The 19,611-nt window shown below is 50.7% G+C and overlaps 1 protein-coding gene and 1 pseudogene across 1 annotated transcript; one reads left to right on the forward strand and one right to left on the reverse strand.

Moving 5' to 3' along the window:
- The first annotated feature begins 125 nt into the window (after positions 1 to 125).
- Dnaaf1 (dynein axonemal assembly factor 1) lies at positions 126 to 19,503 on the forward strand. The gene is made up of 12 exons (XM_032887858.1): positions 126 to 231; positions 3,222 to 3,357; positions 4,984 to 5,075; positions 7,775 to 7,996; positions 8,093 to 8,259; positions 11,468 to 11,589; positions 13,795 to 13,952; positions 14,903 to 15,160; positions 16,010 to 16,101; positions 17,088 to 17,147; positions 18,433 to 18,826; positions 19,197 to 19,503. Exons 1-12 carry the CDS (start codon positions 126 to 128, stop codon positions 19,289 to 19,291), a joined length of 1,902 nt encoding a protein of 633 aa, XP_032743749.1. The 3' UTR covers positions 19,292 to 19,503.
- On the reverse strand, positions 9,435 to 9,887 carry LOC116886579 (annotated as a pseudogene).
- Positions 19,504 to 19,611: the final 108 nt, after the last annotated feature.

Below are 19,611 nucleotides of genomic sequence, written 5' to 3' on the forward strand. Positions count from 1 at the left end.
CGCCCTCGGCGGGCGTAACCGACTGCGCGTGCGCGCTGGTTGCCGCGGCGACCGGGGAAGCGTTGGACAGCCAACGACGCGGACTGTAGTACTGGAGCGGAGTGGCGGGGCAAGGAGCGAGCAGCATGCACCCCGAAGCCTCAGAGCCGCCGGTGGACAGCGCGGCGGAGCCCAGTCTGGAGGAGTCCGCAGGCGATCACGGCGACGCAGGCCCAGGGGTCCGCAAAGAAGGTGCCATAGAGCCGGGGAGCCTAGGGAGCGAGGGCTTGTGTCCCTCACACATGCCCATTCACTCAGCTGGGAGCAACCAGCACCCCTCACACATACCCACTCATACAGCTACAAGAACAGCTAGCCAACCTGCTCACACATGCCCATCCACACAGTCATGGATCAGCCAGCACCCCACATATATGCCCACCCGTTCACTATTTCTTAATATGATCAATCCAGTACATATAGAGCACCCATTATCTATTCCATGAGTATCCATCAGCTCTCTCCTGTGCCTGGGAATTGTTTGCAAAGAGTGTAAGACACGGTCCCCAAACAGTGCTCAGTGTCATCCAACAAACCCCCACAAATACAGAGAAGAGCTCGTCAGTTCTTGAAGTTACATTTGTCTGAAGCTTCTTGAGGTGCCTTGCTGGGTAAAAGTGCTTGCAACACAGGCCTCATAACCTGAGTTTGAATCCCAGAAATACATAAATGCAATGGTTAGGATCTGCACCGCAACATTGCTAAAGGGAGACAGGAGGAGTGGACAGAATTGCTCAGAAGCTCACAGGTAGTAGAAGTATGCAGTGCACAGAGAAATGAGAGATCTTGCCTTAACCATACAGAAGGAAGGCAGGAACTGACTCCCAAAGTTGGACCCTGATTTCCACATCCACGTGTGCACATACATTCTGGTAGTTTTTAAATTATGTGCTTTTCAATAGACCATTTTTTTAAATTAACATCTTTAAATATGTCTAAAGTGCTTGTTTTTCTACTAACAAAGATATTTCTTTTTGTCGGTTTTTTTTTCCTTTAGGGAGTTGGGGTTTTGTTTTGGAGATGTAATTTGGAATTTCCTGTGTAGCCCAGGCTAGCCCTAAACTGGTGGACCTCCTGCTTCATCCTTCTGAATGCTGTGATCACAGGAATGAGCCATCACACTCTGCTGCCCCTGGTGGACCAGTGGCACTTTTCACACTCAGCTTTGAGGGGGAAAAGACCAAAGAACAAGGCAGTATATCACACACCCATGACCTGAAAATGATTAGTATTTTATCCTATTTTTAGTTAAGGAGATAAAACATTTCACATAAAGTCTGCCAAAGCATCAGATTAAGGCCCCACCCCGGTGAGAATATACTCCAAACACCCATGGAATAAATAATAAGGAAAATGTCTCTCATAGTAGTGTTCATAGGTTTCTAACATCCAAGGAGAGACCAGCCCAGAACAAAGCTTGCTTCTTTTACACAGTTTTGAACTGTCACAGGGAGTTCTTGTGTGTGCTTTTATCTCTGAGTTGTTTTTATGTTGCCATCCCTAAGTTACACTTTGAACAACATGTTTACAGATGGGGAAACCATAGGTGCTCCCATCCAGCAAATGGGAGGATTTTTTTTTTAAAAAGATTTATTTTATTTATTTTATGTACAGCATTCTGCCTGCATATGTGACTGCAGGCCAGAAGAGGGCACCAGGCCCTGGGTTTGGTCCCCAGCTCCGGAAGAAAAGAAAAGAAAAAAAAAAAAAGCAGAAGAGGGCACCAGATCGCATTACAGATGGTTGTGAGCCACCATGTGGTTGCTGGGAATTGAACTCATGACCTCTGGAAGAGCAGTCAGTGCTCTTAACCACTGAGCCATCTCTCCAGCCCCAAATGGGAGGATTTACACAGCAGACTAAGTCACAGCAATCTAAACCAAAGTGGGGAGAGACAGAGATCCTGTCCTGTCCCAGAGCTGCCCTTCTGGGTAGCTCTCAGTCACGGTCACTCCCCCTGTCCAGTGGTGCCATGCTGTCCCTGGTAAGAGACACGGGCTTGATGCACTCCTGTTCTGTTGAGCAGATTTTTTTTTAATTTATTTATTTATTATGTATACATCATACAGCTTTCTGCCTGCATGTATGCAACTACAGGCCAGAAGAGGGCACCAGACCTGATTATAGGTGGTTGTGAGCCACCATGTGGTTGCTGGGAATTGAACTCAGGACCTCTGGAAGAGCAGTCAGGGCTCTTAACCTCTGAGCCATCTCTCCAGCCCTGTTGAGCAGATTTTTAACAGACACTTCTAAACTAGAATTGTCTTTAAGCACAACTCTACTTAGCTTCCTGTTTTCTGAGGGTCTGGTTTCTATGATGTGTGTGGTTGCCCAAGGAGGCCAGAAGAAGGTATCAGATCACCTGGAAGTGGAGTTATGGGGAGTTAGAGGCAGTCGTGAGCTGCCTCGTAGGTGCTGAGAACTAAATTCTCTGGTTCTCTGGGAGAGTAACATGCACTCTTAATGATTAAGCCATGTCTCCATCATCTCTCCATTACAACGTTCTTTTTTTTTTTTTTTTAGATTTATTCATTTATTATATATAAGTACACTGTAGCTGTCTTCAGACACACCAGAAGAGGGCATCGGATCTCTTTACAGATGGTTGTGAGCCACCATGTGGTTGTTGGGAATTGAACTCAGGACCTCTGGAAGAATAGTCAGGGCTCTTAACCACTGAGCCATCTCTCCAGCCGCCATTACAACATTCTTAATGACTTTGTAAATGTCAGTTTTAGGCTGATCCTCTCTAAAAACTGCACAGGAGAGCATAAAATGTGGACAGAGATGTTCACTCTGTGTTGTTTGTAACAGCTATAATCTTTTAGGGATGCGACTGTCTTTAAGGGATTGTTTGCAGAACCCAAAGAGTTCTTCTCCTGACTTGAAAGCAGTGCGCCAGCAGCTCCATCCATCAGTAGGGGTCATTCTCAGGAACATACGTGGGTATGAAAACTAGTTCCACAAAAGCACAAGTTCCCATTTACAAAAATCAAAAACACGAGAGCCCAGGTTTGTTTTTCGCTTTATTTTGGTGTCTCACTATGTAGCCCAGGCTGACATCAAATCCAAAACCCAATGGAGAGGAGATTCTCCTTCCTCAGCCCTCCTGGGTACTGGAATTACCATACCTGTCCTTGAATTTTTTGATCTTTACAGACTGACACGTTTTTATTTTACAGAAATTAATGAGACCAAGGAAACATGTGTGGGTCCTTGTTCAACATCCTGCCAAAGTCAGCAGCAACCGAGCGGTGACAATGGGTCAGATGGCCTCTTTACCCACTCGAGAGATGACAGAGATGATCGGGGCCCCAGGTGTGTTGTGCAGAACATCAAGCAAGCTGCCAAGAGAGGCACACAGTAGTAGCCACTCAGCCTCTTGGGCAGACAGTGTCTGAGGATCCTGCCCAGAGCAGGAGAGAAACAGCAGTAGCCCCTTAAGAGTAAGAGGAGGAGGAGAAGAGGGGGGAGGAGGAGGAGGAGGAGTGTGTGTTAGTTGTATTTACTTATGTGTGCATGTGTATGCAGATAGCCATGGAGACCAAAAGAGAGTGTTGGGATCCCCAGAGCTAGAATTACAAGTGTCTGGGAGCTGCCTGAAGTGAGTACTGGGACCTCGTCTCATGCCCTCTGCAAGAGCAGCAAACACTCTTAACCACTGAGCCATCTTATCATGTCGCCACATGGACCCTAGTTCTGTTTTGGGAAAATGCATTCATCACTAATGTCAGGGAAGAATACGAGAACAAGCGCGCACAGACATGCACCATGGCACACACATAGAGGTCAGGAGACAATCTGCAGAGTCCAGGGGTCAAGCTCAGTCTTCAGGCTCTGATTTCACCCACTGAGCCATCTTGTCATCTCCCCTGCCCCTATATTGAGACAGACAGGGTCTCACTCTATAGCCCAGGCTGGACTTCGACCTCGTGAACCTCCTGCCTCAGTCTCCTGGGTGTTGGCATTACAATTGTGCACCACTGGGGCTGGAGAGATGGCTCAGTGATTAAGAGCCGCGGCTGCTGTTCCACAGGACCCTGGTTCAATTCCCAGCACCAACATGGAAGCTCACTGCTGTCTGTGCTCCATTTCCAGGGGATCCATTACCCTCACACAGACTGCAGGCAAGCACAGCACCAGTGCAGATTAAAAGAAGCAGACAGAGGTGCAGGTACCGTGCCTGACTCACACCAGTCTTGCTGATGACACTGCTCCAAGTGTTTCCATTAGCCAGACAGGGCAGGCTTTTTAAAATGCTGAAAGCAACGATATTGGGTGAAGTCCTAAGAGCTATAAAAAAAATAAAGGAGGAGAGGGTGCTGGGATGTGTGGATAAGGACTTAAATCAGAATCCCCAGTGCCCATGCAAACACCCAGGCACCTCTCTCTACATCTGTAATAGAGGGAAGGCTGAGCCAGGCGGGAGGCCTGGGCCTCACTCAGCAGCCAGTCTACCCGAATCAGTAGTCTCCAGGTTCAGAGAGAGTGAGTTCATAGTTCATAGTTCATAGTTCAAAAGCTATGGCAGATATGACAGAGGAAGGCGGCTGATGTCACCTCTGGCCTCCGTGTGACCTTGCACACACACACACACACACACACACACACACACACACAAACACACACAGTCAGACCAAAGGAAATGGGAGAAGGAGGAGACCTAATGTGAGACTTCAGATTCAGAACTTTAGACAGAATGCACGTAGGAAAGAGCCTGAGCAGGCGCCATGGCTCACGGTAGCAATCCCAGCCATGGCAGAGGCAAGAGAACCACAAGCTGGAGGCCAGCCTGGGTTCCCTAGTGAGTTCCCAGCTGACCTGGGCTGACCTGGGCTCCTGAACGAGACCCTGTCTCCAAACCAAAGCGAACCGAATGCAAACCTTGAACTGTTTTCCACAGAGGGCAGGCTGAAGTGAGCATCTTGTGTTTTGCTTTCTCAGGATGACGAAGCAGTTCCTCCAAAAGCTCTGTAAGCAGCACAAGCTGTACGTCACCCCGGCCCTGAACGACACCCTGTATTTGCACTTTAAGGGTGAGTCCCAGGCGAGCCCCTAACCAGTGTCTGGCAGAGAGGGAGTCGGTGGCTTGCAGGGGTCATCTTTATGCTCAGACACTACGCCAGTGACCTGGTCTTGACCCAGGTCCCAGAGGGGCCGTCGGAGTACAGAGGAGCTGCCCCACCTTCCTCGGTTGCTTGATTTTTTTTTTCCTTGCAAAATAGGAGATGGAACCCAGAGCCTCAAACATGCCAAGCAAGTGCACTGCCCTAGATAGCACCCCAGCTGGCCCGCCTTCCCCTTTGTATTTTGAAGGCTCACCAGATTGCCCTGGCTGGCCTTGAACTCACTTCTCACCTCACCCTCCTGCCTCACTCAACCAAGTAGCAGGGATTCCAGGCCTGTGCCACAAGGCACATAACTAGTTAATTTAATCACAATCTCTTTGTCTCTCTGTCCCTGTCTGTCTCTGTCTCTGTCTCTGTCTCTGTGTGTGTGGGGTGGGGGGAGGTGCAAGTAGGAGTTTGTTATAATGGCCATGCTAGTCTTGAACTTGTGGCCTTGCCTCAGTCTCCTACATGCTGGCAGTTCAGGCTCCAGTCAGCACAGCTGCCTCAGGACTGGACATTTGTTTTATAGCAGTAGGTGCAGTTGTGAACCATGGACTTGGGATAGGTGTATTGTGAAGGACAGACAATTAAGTTAGAAGACAGGGGATGAGAGTCTTTGGTCCTCTCTGAGTGCAGAGGTACTGAGGATGGCATCCTGGGGACTTGGGCTTGGTGTCCAGCCCCACATCTGCAGCTGAGCTAGGACCATTCTGACCAGTGATGACCAGGATCTCTGGCTCTCTGTTGGGGCGCAGAGTGAAGGCTGACCTGCTCTTGTCTCTCATCTATTTGTCTGTGGATTTATTTAGGACATCTTTCCCGAGAGCCTTCCATGCATGGGACTTTCTCGGTGCTGAGAATCCAGAGGTGGATGTAGCAAGGATGGTTTAGGAGTCCTGTAAGGTGGCACGGGCCTGAGTGGGCAGCCACAGGGAGGAGAATGCTGTGCAGGGAGGCACACCAGGCTCAGGAGTACTCAGGCCTTAGAGTTTGGAAGGACGCTCTACCTGTCTCCTCACTTCTACCCTCTCTGAAATCCCCAACTGGCATCTGAGCATAGCCGTGGTTAGAACAACAGATCCTGGGGGGCAGAGACTGAGGGAGAGGGAGGGAGAGGAGCCAGTATGTCAGGCTGAAGTGGATTTAGACTGAGAAGGACATATAACTTAGTTGTATGTCACTAGCTAATAAGTCACCCTGAAATGCGGCAACTTCCAACACTCTATCTCACATAGGTTCTGAAGAACGATGGTGGTCTGTGGGTGATTAGCTGGGTAGTTCTGGCTTGGGGTCCCTCTTGAGGTATGGTGAGATTGCCAAGTGCCCTCAATTACCTGAACTCTGGGCTGAGGGTGGAAAGCAGCCATGAGCTACAGCCTCAGTTCCCCACCATGCAAGCCTCTCACTGACTGCTAGCTCAACCTAGTGCAAGCTGCCAAGAGAAAGAACAAGATGGGAATAGGGATCCCAATACCAGAAGTGACACATGCCAGGTTTCTGCCTTATCTGTCATCTCAGGGCCACCCTCTTCTTTTTGTATCAACACAAGGGCCTGTGATAAGGTTGGGGGGGTTGGTGCAAGGTCAGAATGGGAAAATGGGGGCAGAGACCTTTGAGAGGTCAAGGAGAGAAAAGATTAACAGCAGGACTTAGTGATAAGGATGTCACAGGGACCCCAGCTGCTGGTAGGTGGCAGGAACAAAAGAGAGAGGCTGAGGAGACTGCTGCTGGAGGGACTGAGGGAGCAGAGGGGCTTTTCCTAGTGGGGGGCAGCGTGGGTCAGAACTGGAAGGTGGGCCAGAGAAAGAGAGACCAATGTCAGAGAGCAGGAACAAGACACACAGAGGCACAAAGACTAGCTCAGCAGTGAAGATAAGAAGGCTTAGATGTGGTTCACACCAGGCATGAGGCCTTGGGCTCAGTCTCCCATGCTAGAAGTAAAAAAATGGGGAGCGGGTGGCTTTGCAGAGAAAAGCTGTTACTAGCTGTGCATGCTGGCACATGCCTTTAATCCCAGCACTTGGGAGGCAGAGGTAGTCAGATTTCCCTGAATTCTAGGCCAGCCTGGTCTACATAGCAAGTTCCAGAATAGCCAGGACTACATGCAGCAATGGTTCTCAATCCATTCGGGAGTGTCAAGTGACCCTTTCACAGAGGTAGACCAAGACCATTGGAAAACACATGTATTTAATTTACAATTCATAAGGTAGCAAAATTATAACTTATGGAGTAGCAAGAAAATAATTTTATGGTTGGGGGGTCACCACAACATGAGGAACTGTGTTAAAGGGTCTCAGCATTAGGAAGGTTTAGAACCACTGACATAGAGACACCCAGACTCAAAAAAAAAGTCATGGATGGAGACTTCTCTCTGTGACCTCAGTCTACAGCCCAAGGTGGTCTTGAACTTGTGATCCTCTTGACATAGCCTCCAAGGGAGCTGAGATCATTGTTGTGTGCCACTCTGCCAGGCAGTCTCTCATTGCGCAGGCCTCACCGTCATAAACTCCTCCCACGGACACCCCCACCCACACAAGGCTCCTTCTAAGCTTAACACCCTGGTGGTAATGTTCTCCAACATGAGAATTGCAGAGACCGGAGCCTCACCAGCCCCTCCCTGCCAGGCTTTGACCGCATTGAGAACCTGGAGGAGTACACGGGCCTGCGCTGCCTCTGGCTGGAGTGCAACGGCATCCAGAGGATCGAGAATTTGCAGGCCCAGAGCGAGCTGCGCTGCCTCTTCCTGCAAGTGAACCTGTTGCACAAGATCGAAAACCTGGAGCCGCTCCAGAAGCTGGACGCCCTCAACCTGAGCAACAACTACATCAAGACCATTGAGAACCTCTGTAAGCTTAGCAGCCCTGCTCCGCCGCGTCCCAGCTGAGAGTGTGTGGGCTGGGAGCAGGTGCCACACATGCTCACCTGTGCTGCCTCCCCTCCAGCCTGTCTCCCGGTCCTGAACACGCTGCAAATGGCCCACAACCGCCTGGAGACGGTGGCAGACATTGAGCACCTCAGGGAGTGTCTGCAACTCTGTGTCCTCGACCTCTCCCACAACTCGCTGAGTGACCCCGAGATCCTGAGCGTGCTTGAGACCATGCCCTGTCTGGTAAGTACATGCCACAGACCACGTGCTTCAGGCTATGCTTCAGAAACATCACCCTCCTCCTTTCCCTTCCCCTCCCTCCCTCCCTCTGTCCCTTCCTTTTCCCTTTTAATAGTTGTGTGACTTTTACCCCCGGGAGGACTTGAACAACTATCTGGATGTCCTTAATGGGGCACTGTCAATCAGAGAGCAGACTCCACTTAAATCCTAGTAAACCCTAGTTTAGTGGGGTTGCCTACAGGAGCATGGGTGACTCAAAGCCTGTATCGCTGGGCAGCATGGTGACACTCCTGAGAGCTGCTTTCCCCGATGGCTTGCAGGCCACTCTCAGCTGGGCCTGAGGATCTTCCACACAACCTCAGGAGACAGCCAAGACCTGTGCCCTTTAAGTTTCAGCTTTCTGAGACTTAGGAGTTTTAGTTTTGTTTACTTCTTGTGCCTTTATGTTTCCTTCGGTCTTTTGAGCCCCATCTGTATCCCCTGTGGGGATATTTCAAGCTGGGAGAAAAAGCTGCAGAACAGTGCTTTTAACTTAGTTTCTCAAATGGTAGATGACACCTGGGAGGAAGTTTCCTTCTATTTAAAACATCGCAGTGGCTATATTTGATAGTTCCTAGGAAGTATCTACTAAATCTCTTTTACACACACACACACACACACACACACACACACACACACACACACACACACACACACGCCTGGACAGAACAGGTTCTGGTCATTTCACAGAGTGTGTTGAGATCCTCACCACTTCTGCTAGAACCTATGAGGCTTTGCTCTGTTTGTATCACTGTAGTGTCAGGTCTAAGTCAGTCTTTGCCTTCATTCTTCTCTCTCTCTCTCTCTCTCTCTCTCTCTCTCTCTCTGTTCTTTACACACCGTCTCCTCTTACAAGGATGCCAGTCAGGCAGTTGGGGCCTAACAACCTCCCTCTGTTACCTTGTCAATGATCATGTCTGCAAATATAATCACATTCTGAGGTACTGAGGAGGAAAACTGGGGGCTGGCAGAGGGGAAATGGGACAACAAGGACACTTCAATCTTGTTGTTGTTTTTCCGAAGCAATGCTGGACAGCATAAGCTTTCTGAGGAACAGAAGAGCATGTTTCCCCACACCATCTTCAGTCCAATAGAGCCGGGTTCCATGTGCTCTTGCCACTGTCCTCTGTGAAGACACTTCAGGCTTTGTCACTTACCACATTCTCCATGGTTCCAGTCACCTCATCAGTGCTCAGATTTTCAGAGACACATTCTTCTCTTGGCTGAAAGTGTAGTGGGGCCAGAGCTTGGGCTGCACCTCCAAACGTTCTCAGATTAGAATGGGCAGGCCAGCGTGCACCTTCTTCAGCTCCACATAACTTTTCTGGATGGAATCTCTCACACCCCAGGTACCAGTGAACGCTGCATAACTGGATGCCAATCTCATGTAGCCCTAGCTTCATCCTGATCACTCTGCTAGCACTGGAGGCTGCTGTTTTGGATTTGGGTTTTGAGATGAGTTTCGTGTAGCTGAGACTGGCCTTAAACTCTCTGTGTTGGGGAGAATGACCTTGACTTCTCCTGACTTTGTGTTTCAAGTGCTGGGAACATAGGTGCACCCTGACACCAGTTAAAACTGGTCACCTGATCATTTTTTGGGATGCTGTATCCTCCAACCCCTTCCCCGGTACAATGCAGTCCTACATCTGGAATACTTCTGCTTCCTGTTGTGAACCTTGCTGGGCTCCCACAGGCGGGTGTATTTGAGTGATTGATCATTAGGGAGTGGCACTGCTTCACAGGGACTAGCAGGTGTGGCCTTCTTGGAGTAGCCTTGGTTTCGTTGGTGGGCTTTGGGGTTTCAAATGCTCATGTCGGGCCCAGTGTCTCTATCCAGATGTAGAACTCTCCAGCACCATGTCTGCCTGCATGATGCCATAGTGACAATGGACGAAACCTCTGAGATTATAAGCGAGCCCAAGTTAAATGCTCTTCTTTATAAGAGTTGCATGGTCACGGTGTGTGTTCACAATAATGGGATACTGAAACGCATGGCAAGTTCAAAGCTAATTCATTTGCATCTAATATGAATATATTTCCCCAGCAGTATAAGCCAGTGTAGATATGAAAATATCTGACGTGATCAGGCAAACAGACTGCAAAATGATTCTTTTTTTTTTTTAAGATTTATTTATTATATTTAAGTACACTGCAGCTGTCCTCAGACACACCAGAAGAGGGCATCGGATCTCATTACAGATGGTTGTGAGCCACCATGTGGTTGCTGGGAATTGAACTCAGGACCTCTGGAAGAGCAGTCAGTGCTTTTAACCGCTGAGCCATCTCTCCAGCCCGCAAAATGATTCTTATTAGCCCACTGAGCTTCCTCAGGCAGAGATCAGAAGGTACACATCTGGCCAGGGGAGAGGGGCACTGCCATTGCTGGGTCAATTTCCTTACTGTATTCTGACCCCCAGGGGATCTGGCACCCAGTGGGCAAGTCCTCTCCAGCGCCCTGTACATCCAACCCAGCCGTGCCTCTTTGTGTGTTTTGTTAATGTTTCTATGTTTAGAGACAAGGTCTCAAGGAGCTAACTAAGCCAGTCCTCCCTCAGGCTTTGATTCTTATCTGTTGCCCTTCAAATATTTTCTTGCAATGTGTCTCAGGCAGGAAGAACCAGAAACCATTAGATCGAAGTGTGCTTCAGGAAGAGAGGTTGGGAAACGAATGAAGCTAACAGAAGCACTGAGCTGAGGAGGGCTTTGGGGATGCTCTCCAGTGCAGCTCCGGCGGAACCTTCCCAGTAGAAAAGAGGGCGGCTGAGCAGTCTGTGCAGCTCCAGTGCCCAGCACAGGAGAGCCCCTCATGGTCCTGTCTCCACACCAGCACATGGGACTTTGTTTTCCTCAGGGAAATTAATTGAGGTGTTATTCTGAGGGCACATGATATGATGATCTTGGGTTTTATCATTACAAACACTGTGGGGTGTGTGTGTGTGTGTGTGTGTGTGTGTGTGTGTGTGTTGCATGTTGTGTTTATGTGTGTGTATATATTGGGCAGGGAATGCATGTAGAGGTGACAGGACAATGTTCAGGAGTTGGTTCTCTCCTTCTACCCTGTCAGTTCTGGGGATTGAACTGAGGTCGTCAGCCTTGGCAGCGAGTGCCCTTACCCACAGGCCCTGATTGGCTGGCTTTGATAATCAGTTTGGCCCTGCATGTTGCTTTGTAGCGTGTGCTGAACCTGATGGGAAACCCAGTGACCAAACACATCCCTAACTACCGCAGGACGGTCACTGTCCGACTGAAGCACTTGACTTATCTGGACGACAGGCCGGTTTTCCCCAAGGACAGGTAAGAAAAGACCAGGGCCGGGTGCATTTGATTGCTTGTTGTCAAGCACACTCGTTTGACTTTCAGGTTTCCTGATTTCTGAGCATTCTCTCACATCTGTAAATCCTGTCGGACCCATTAATGGCACCTTCACTGCCCACCACTGGAATGGGTGCTTGCCCACAGAGTCTTTTTTTTTATTATTATTTAAAGATCTACTTATTTATTATTTTATACACACCAGTACAGTGTCGCTGTCTTCAGACACACCAGAAGAGGCCATCAGATCCCATTACAGATGGTTGCGAGCCACCATGTGGTTGCTGGGAACTGAACTCAGGACCTCTGGAAGAGCAGTCAGTGCTCTTAACTGCTGAGCCATCTCTCCAGCTCCAAATCTTTACTGTTTTATAATTACTCTGTGTGTGTGTGTGTGTGTGTGTGTGTGTGTGTGTGTGTGTGTGTGTGTGTGTACGCGGGTGTGTGTGTGTGCATGTGTATCATGGCCTACCTGCTCCCAGAAGAGGTCAGCTCTCACTGTGCAGATCCTGGGGACTGAACACTGACCTCAGGTCATCAGGCTCAGGAGCAAACTCCTTTCCCTGCTGAGGCATCTCACTGGCTCTTGTCTTCAGTTTGTTTGTTTGTTTTTGTTTTAAATCTTGTGAATAATGCTTCAGGGGGCATTTGCATGCACATTCCTGTGTGGGCTTGGCTTTGCTCCCCTCGGATAGGTAGATGGGAATAGAAGTGATAGGCCCGCCGGCAACTTCATGCTGGGCCTCTGAGGAGCCACAGTGGTTTCCCTAAGCGGCCTCACTGTCTTCTTTTCTCTTCAGCTTTGTGAGAGGATCTGAGTTTTCTCATCCTTGCCAAAGTCACATTTTTATTCTCTCTGTGGGAGGCAAGGTGCAGGCTTGTCAGGCTTGTGACTGGCACCTCCCTGGGGGCCAGGTTTTCCTTATGCACTGCCTGTTGTCCCCTGTTCTTTGGGAAATGCTGGCTTTGTGCCTCTGCTCATTAAAACCATAGTGTACTTTTCGAAAGAAGCAGTTTTGGGTGAAGGAAAAGCAGTTTCCCGGTATGAACACCTCGCATCCTTGGGGACACTTGTTAAAACTGATGGAACAAAGTTGACATAAGATTAGTAAGTGAATTCTAACATTTTTTTTTAAAGATTTACTTGTGTGTGTGTGTGTGTGTGTGTCTGTGTGTGTGTCTGTCTGTGTGTGTGTGTGTCTGTGTGTGTCTGTCTGTGTGTGTGTGTGTGTATGTGTGTCTGTGTGTGTGTGTCTGTGTGTGTGCACCATGTATACACAGCTGCCTGGTGAGGCAGAAGAGGGCATTCGATCCCTGGAGCTGGAGTTCCAGGCATTTGGGAACCACCCAATGGGGGTGCTGAATTCTACAAGGGCAGCAAGCGCTCTTAACCACTGAGCCACTGGACCATCTCCAGCTTCTTGACTGAAGAAATGAGTGAGCTGAGGGGCTGAGGAGATGGCTCAGTTAGTAGTAAAGTGCTTCCCTCATAAGCGTCAGAAGTTAAATTTGGCCCCAGAACCCACATGAAGAGCTGGGCACTGTGGCAGGCCCTGCCACCCGAGTTCTGGAGAGGTGGAGACAGTGTTCCTGGAATACCCTGGCCAACCAGCCTAGTCTACTTGAGGGCTTCAGGTCCCAGGGAGAGACCCTGCCTAAAAACAGGTGGATGGTGCCTGAAGAGGAAAGACACCAAGGTCATGCCCTGGCCTCCATGCACGAATTCACATGTGCATCTGCACACATGTGTATAGACAGGCACAAGGCCAAGGAACGAACACGTTGGCCAGACAGCATAAGTTTGTAATTTTCTTTTAACATTTACAAGTTGTAGGGAACCTGATAGAGAGATGGCTCAGAGGTTGAGAACATTTGCTGTTCTTGCAAACCACTCTGGTTGGGTTCCCAACACAGCTTATAACTACCTGTAACTCCAGCTCCAGGAGGAGCCCTCTTCTGGATTCTGATGTCACCTGCATTTTCATGGTATACATACATATGCATAAAATGAAACATAAACACATCTTTAAAAGAGTTAATTCCATTCAATATCCTTCTGTACCCTTCTCCTCACTCCCCTGCCTCTCAGGGTCTCACACCTCCTTGGCTGGCCTGGAGCTCACGGCTCAGGTGTGGACAGCATGTGCCCACACCCAGCGCCCAGTTCTGTCCTCTGTCCTTCCCCAGGGCGTGTGCAGAGGCCTGGGCCCGAGGCGGGTATGCTGCCGAGAAGGAAGAGCGTCACCAGTGGGAGAGCAGGGAACACAAGAAGATAACAGACAGCCTGGAAGCCTTGGCCATGATCAAGCGGCGGGCCGAGGAACGGAAGAAGGCAAGAGAAAGAGGTGCGCCCCAGACCACAGCTGCAGAGTGTGACCCTTTTCACATGACCCTGGTGTATGGTCTAGGAACCATACAAAGGTCAGACATTTACTGCAGATGGGTCAGAGAAATTAGTGTGAGAACGGTTCTTTGGTGGACATGCAGTTCTCTCATTTAATGAGGAAAACTGAAGTGCATGTTAATAAAATGCGTGTGTGCAGGTTTTGCATAAAGAATTAGACCCCAGGCGCTGCAGAGATGGCTCAGCAGTTGAGCACTGGCTGCTCTCCCAGAGGACCGAGGTTCGATGGCCAGCACCCACGTGGGGCTCCTTAGCATCAACAACTCCATCCTAGGGAATCTGACACGTCTTCTGGCTCTCAGGAAGGGCATCACAGTCAGGGTTTCCTGTAGTCTCACAGTTGTGGGGCTGAGGGCTCTGACTGCCAGGAGGACACAGCACACCTAGGACACCTTCAAAGCATGTTGAAAGTTCTGTCTTACCCCAAGCCAAAATTCATGGGATGAGTTTTTAATTTTTTAATGTTATGATCACTGTGTGTGTGTGTGTGTGTGTGTGTGTGTGTGTGTGTGTGTGTGTGTGTGTGTGTGGTGTGGTGTAGTGTAGCAGGCACAGACATGTTGGGCAGGGCTAGGGCCTTTCACAGATTCCTGGATCCTTCCTGGGACAAGGGAGCAGCTGTCAGCCTGTGTGGCCCTGGAGGCACCCTCACTGTGACCTTTGACCTTTATCAGCAAGACTACCCCCCAGTCAACTTTTTTTTTTTTTTTTTTTGGTTCTTTTTTTCGGAGCTGGGGACCGAACCCAGGGCCTTGCGCTTCCTAGGCAAGCGCTCTACCACTGAGCCAAATCCCCACCCCCCCACCCCCCTAGTCAACTTAACAGCTCATCCTTGTACCAGCCCAGCCTTAGGCAGAGCTCCAACCTCAACTCTGGACTTTTCCTCTCTAGGGGAGACATCTCTGCCAGAGAGTGAAAAGAGTATCCCCACTAGCCCAGAGGCTCAGGAAAAGCCTCCCAAGGGGGAAACCCAGCAGAAGATGGAGTTGTTTGTGAAAGAGAGCTTTGAGGCCAAAGATGAACTGTTTCCAGAGAAGCCAGGAGGAGGAGAGGAGCTGCCTGAGGTGGTGGGGAATAGGGCAGTGGAAGATCCAGACCTGTCCGGGAACCTGGCTCTCACCCAGACACCTGTGGCGGTCACCCCTGAAGGTAAGGCAGCTGAGACCAAAGAGGACAGCCCCTGACTCTGCACAGCTGTGGCCCCTGACTCTGCACAGCTGTGGCCCCTGACTCTGCACAGCTGTGGCCCCTACCCTGCACACAGATATGGCCCCTGACCCCGTACATAGCTACCCCGTACATAGCTATGACCCCTGACCTTGTACACAACAAGTGTGTTTTGACACAAAAGGAATGGTGCTACCAAACAAGCGCTCAGGACCTGCTCTGGCTCCACAGCCCAGAGAGCAGCTTTCATTGTAAATGCTAGACTCATTAAAAATGTAGAGCTGGAGAGACAGACAGGTAGATCTCTGGAACTCTCTGGCCAGCCAACCTATCCATGAGCCCCAGGTCCTAGAAGGAGACCGTGTTCTACTTTGCTTTTTGTTGCTGTGGTAAAACACTCTTACCAAAATCAAAGAGAGAGGGAGAGGGTTTACTCAGCTTTCACTTCCAAGTCACATCATTCCTGAGGATGCCTTGCTGTGTTAACTGTCACAGCCCTAACCCTGGAGAGCAGGCGGCCATATACTTGGTGGACAGGCAATGCAGGCTCACAGAGAGGCCTCCACCAGGGCTGGCCTCCCAGGCTTAGGAACCAGCACTTGTTCTGAGAACATCCCTTTCCTGCGGGCAGTCAGTCAGGCTGTCTACTCTGGGATCGGTGGCTTCTGCGGTCTCAAGACTCTCCTCTTGTCACAATAGGGCCAGCTTCTTCCTGTCTCTCTTTTCCTTTCCCGGAAGGTCTGTTCTTCCACAATGACCGCTAGCTTGACACTCTAACCTTTGTATCTGAAACCAGTGCTGGGCCAGTAACTTCTCACTGCTCTTCTTCAGAGGTCATGTCTCCAGTGGAAGCTACTGATGGGGCCAGAACGGAAGACACAGAGGCCATTGCCCTGGAGACCAAGGAGAAGCTTTTCATCGATGTGAGCAGTGGGCTTCGCTGAGGGTGGGGTGATACGTTTGTGGCCCTCACTGTATCAGGAGTCCCCCAGGGAGCAGGAATAGCACAGCCAACAAGGCTTAACCCCAGTCACCCTGCTCAGACTCAGATTTGGAGGCTGGTCCATTTACCTCACCTGGGTTGTGAGAGCAACACTAGAGGTTCCAGGGACATTACAGTGTAAAGCAGTTCTGTGGCCAGCCCTAGAGTGTATCACTGGAGTCTGCTGGGCCTCACACCCACAGTCTGGTAGGTGGTTCTGGCCACCTCATCGGCTGGCGTGATTCTCCAGGGTCCTTCCAGCAATGTTACAGCTATGTTACTGCTCCCCAAAGCTCCTCCCATTTGGAGGACAATACAGTGTATTCCCTGCATGCAAGGCATGAGAAATCAAACACCGTCACATTGTCCCAAGAGCTGCAATTCAGTGGAGTAACAGTGGGAAGCAATGCACACCCATGTGAGCTGGGGCTCCCTCTGCCTGCCCAAAGCCTAGGCTTTGAAATGAGATCTGGACACCGTGGCACAGTGAAGATGTGGAGTCTCAGGCTGCCTTGCTTGAGGCGTGGCATGGACTGAGTGTTTGGAAACAGGTGGTATGATAATCCCAACATCACGGAGCAGAAATGGAGAAACAGAGGTTAGGCAACTTGCCCAAGACCACACATCTAGGAAATGGTGGTGTGGTTTTCTGATTTTTCAGGAGGTACACAAGGCTAATGTGTAACAGGTACTTTTGAGTTTGGGTTCCCTGTGACAGAACAGTGAAGAAGCTGTTACCATCTTACTGTCCTCGCCTGCAAACCCTCCTCCATTACCCACACTTGAAGTGCCAGTGTAGCTTTGAGCATGCTGAGGTCTGGTGGGCATGGGTGGGAGCTGTGGAGGGGCCTTGGTGAGGTTCCCTTGTCTCCTGTTGACACTTTCTCCCACCGTCTTGGATGACAATGTGGTCACTGACTCTTTCAGGACCTGCCTGACTTGGAAGATGTTGATGGTACAGAAGTGTCTGTGGAAGACCAGACAAAGGTCAGCATCCCTTCCTAAAGCCCAGCATGGCCTCAACTTGAGGCAGCCCTCACCTGCCTCAGCCTCCCAGGACTGGGCTCACAGGAGTACACCACAGTGCCTTTCCTTTAGAACCATCTCTCCTGAAAGTGACCTGCCCTTCTGAGCAGAGCAGCTCACTTCCACCTTACTGGGGAAATCAGCTGCTCTCCGGCCCCACCAAGGACTTATTTCAGCGACTCGGGCTTGCAAGTTCTACTGGGGGGCTGCGTGAAAGAGGCTGGGAGCATTGTGCCGTGTGCTGTGTTCCCATGGGCGCCTCCCAAACATCTACTAAAGCTAGAGAGGGAAGGAGCACCCAGGTGAGGCACCCGACTCCGCTCCCTGGGCATAACTAGGAGCCAGCAAGCAACTGTTGGACCTGTACCCAGAGGCTTTGGAGCGAACCTCTTCTTGAGGTCTCATATCCACAAATAAGCACACTGGCCATGGCCCTGTGGGGACCAAGGTTGTCCAGGAACAAAATCTGAAGAGTTGCTGGGCTATAGGGTGTGGCAGAGGCTAGAACCCAGGTGTCAGTGGGTATGGCAGAGGCTAGAACCCAGGTGTTGGTGGGTGTGGCAGAGGCTAGAACCCAGGTGCTGGTGGGTGTGGCAGAGGCTAGAACCCAGGTGTTGGTGGGTGTGGCAGAGGCTAGAACCCAGGTGTTGGTGGGTGTGGCAGAGAGGCTAGAACCCAGGTGTTGGTGGGTGTGGCAGAGGCTAGAACCCAGGTGTCGGTCGTGTGGCAGAGGCTAGAACCCAGGTGTCGGGGGGTGGCAGAGGCTAGAACCCAGGTGTCGGTGGGTATGGCAGAGGCTAGAACCCAGGTGTTGGTGGGTGTGGCAGAGGCTAGAACCCAGGTGTTGATGGGTGTGGCAGAGGCTAGAACCCAGGTGTTGATGGGTGTGGCAGAGGCTAGAGCCCAGGTGTTGGTGGGTGTGGCAGAGGCTAGAACCCAGGTGTTGATGGGTGTGGCAGAGGCTAGAACCCAGGTGTTGATGGGTGTGGCAGAGGCTAAAACCCAGGTGTCGGTGGGTGTGGCAGAGGCTAGAGCCCAGGTGTTGGTGGGTGTGGCAGAGGCTAGAGCCCAGGTGTTGGTGGGTGTGGCAGAGGCTAGAACCCAGCTGTTGGTGGGTGTGGCAGTGTGGTGAGTGAAGCAGGCTGAGGTGTTCATCCTGTAGCAGCCTGCTTCTTCTCTACCCCACGTGTGCTTTCCTGTATTGTGACCACAGGAAAAGCAGACACAGTTCCTGTTCTCTCACCAGGACACAGGCATCCGGAAAATCCAGGCCATCTCCAGCTTGAGTGACGACAGTGACCTGGAGCTGGAGGAGCTGCCCCTCTCCGTGTTCGAGGGCACTCCCATAAGCCCCACAGGCGCCCTCTCACACATATTTGCGGTCTCCAAAGACCCCTCAGAGGCAGCCAGGGTGCCTTTCGCAGACATATGTATGCCAACAGCAACAACAGACTTAGAAACCCAGAGTCAAGACCCCAGCACAGCATCTTCACGCCCCCTCATCCAGGAGCTCGGAGAGGATGAGCTGACAGAGGGAGAGTCAAACCAGCCACTGCCACCCCAAAGCTGTGCAAGTGACCCCGCACTTGCCCAGTCTAGTGAAGATGGAGGCAGTCAGCTGCCTGCAGCCACTCCACTAGGTAACGCTCTGTGGAGGCTCTGTAGGGGTTGGACCGCAGACCATCCACAACCTCACTGCTGTGTTCAGGCACAGGCTGTCTGGGCAGTTAGCACAAAACACAAGGGTTGGGTGTGCACTTTAGGTACCTGCTTTTGCCTTATGTTCCCAGTGCTCCCCTTGCACAAGGGGACGTGCACACAATCCATACACACACACACAATACAGTGGGGTTGGGTTTCTGATCTCATCAGAGCACATGACTACAGCCCAGTAACATGCTGACTGTGTGGGTCTTAAGTGCATATAATGAGTCTGTGCTGGCCTGGACCGGCGCTCAGCAAGAAGGGCAGCTTTACCAAGTACTGATTTGTTCTCTCCTTGCTCCTCAGGAGATGGAGCTGAGAATGAAGCAGAGTCTTCGTTGCACCCAGAGGAGCCCAGCACCCGGGTAGGCCTGGAAGATATTGAATTTGGCTTGGACTGAACCCCAAGGCAGTCTACACTGTTAGCCTAGCAGTGGTGCAGCGGATGCAGGGCACCCTCTTCTATGTATCCCTGCTGGTGTGCTCCGGCACCCTGCATGGCAGGTGCTGTGCAGCTACACCAGTGTGCCTGCCGTGTACCCAACACATCGGTTTCCCCTGGTTACAGATCCCGAGAACATAAACACTTAAGACCCGCATGGTCAGCATGTTACTGGGCTGCCAGTCAGGCTCTCTTCTGATGACGTCAGAAACCCCACCCCACTGTATTCAGTGTGTGTGTGTCCCCAAGGTAGAGCGAGTGGGCTTTACACATCAGACA

Source organism: Rattus rattus, chromosome 17 (assembly GCF_011064425.1).
Source record: "Rattus rattus isolate New Zealand chromosome 17, Rrattus_CSIRO_v1, whole genome shotgun sequence".
In the NCBI taxonomy this organism is placed as follows: domain Eukaryota; kingdom Metazoa; phylum Chordata; class Mammalia; order Rodentia; family Muridae; genus Rattus; species Rattus rattus.

Excerpts from the sequence above, each read along its gene's own strand:
- Dnaaf1 (XM_032887858.1), top strand. The coding sequence starts at position 126 with ATGCACCCCGAAGCCTCAGAGCCGCCGGTGGACAGCGCGGCGGAGCCC. Across the intron at positions 3,358-4,983 it reads AGAGATGATCGGGGCCCCAG|GATGACGAAGCAGTTCCTCC; the intron begins GTGTGTTGTGCA and ends TTGCTTTCTCAG. Across the intron at positions 18,827-19,196 it reads GCCTGCAGCCACTCCACTAG|GAGATGGAGCTGAGAATGAA; the intron begins GTAACGCTCTGT and ends CTTGCTCCTCAG.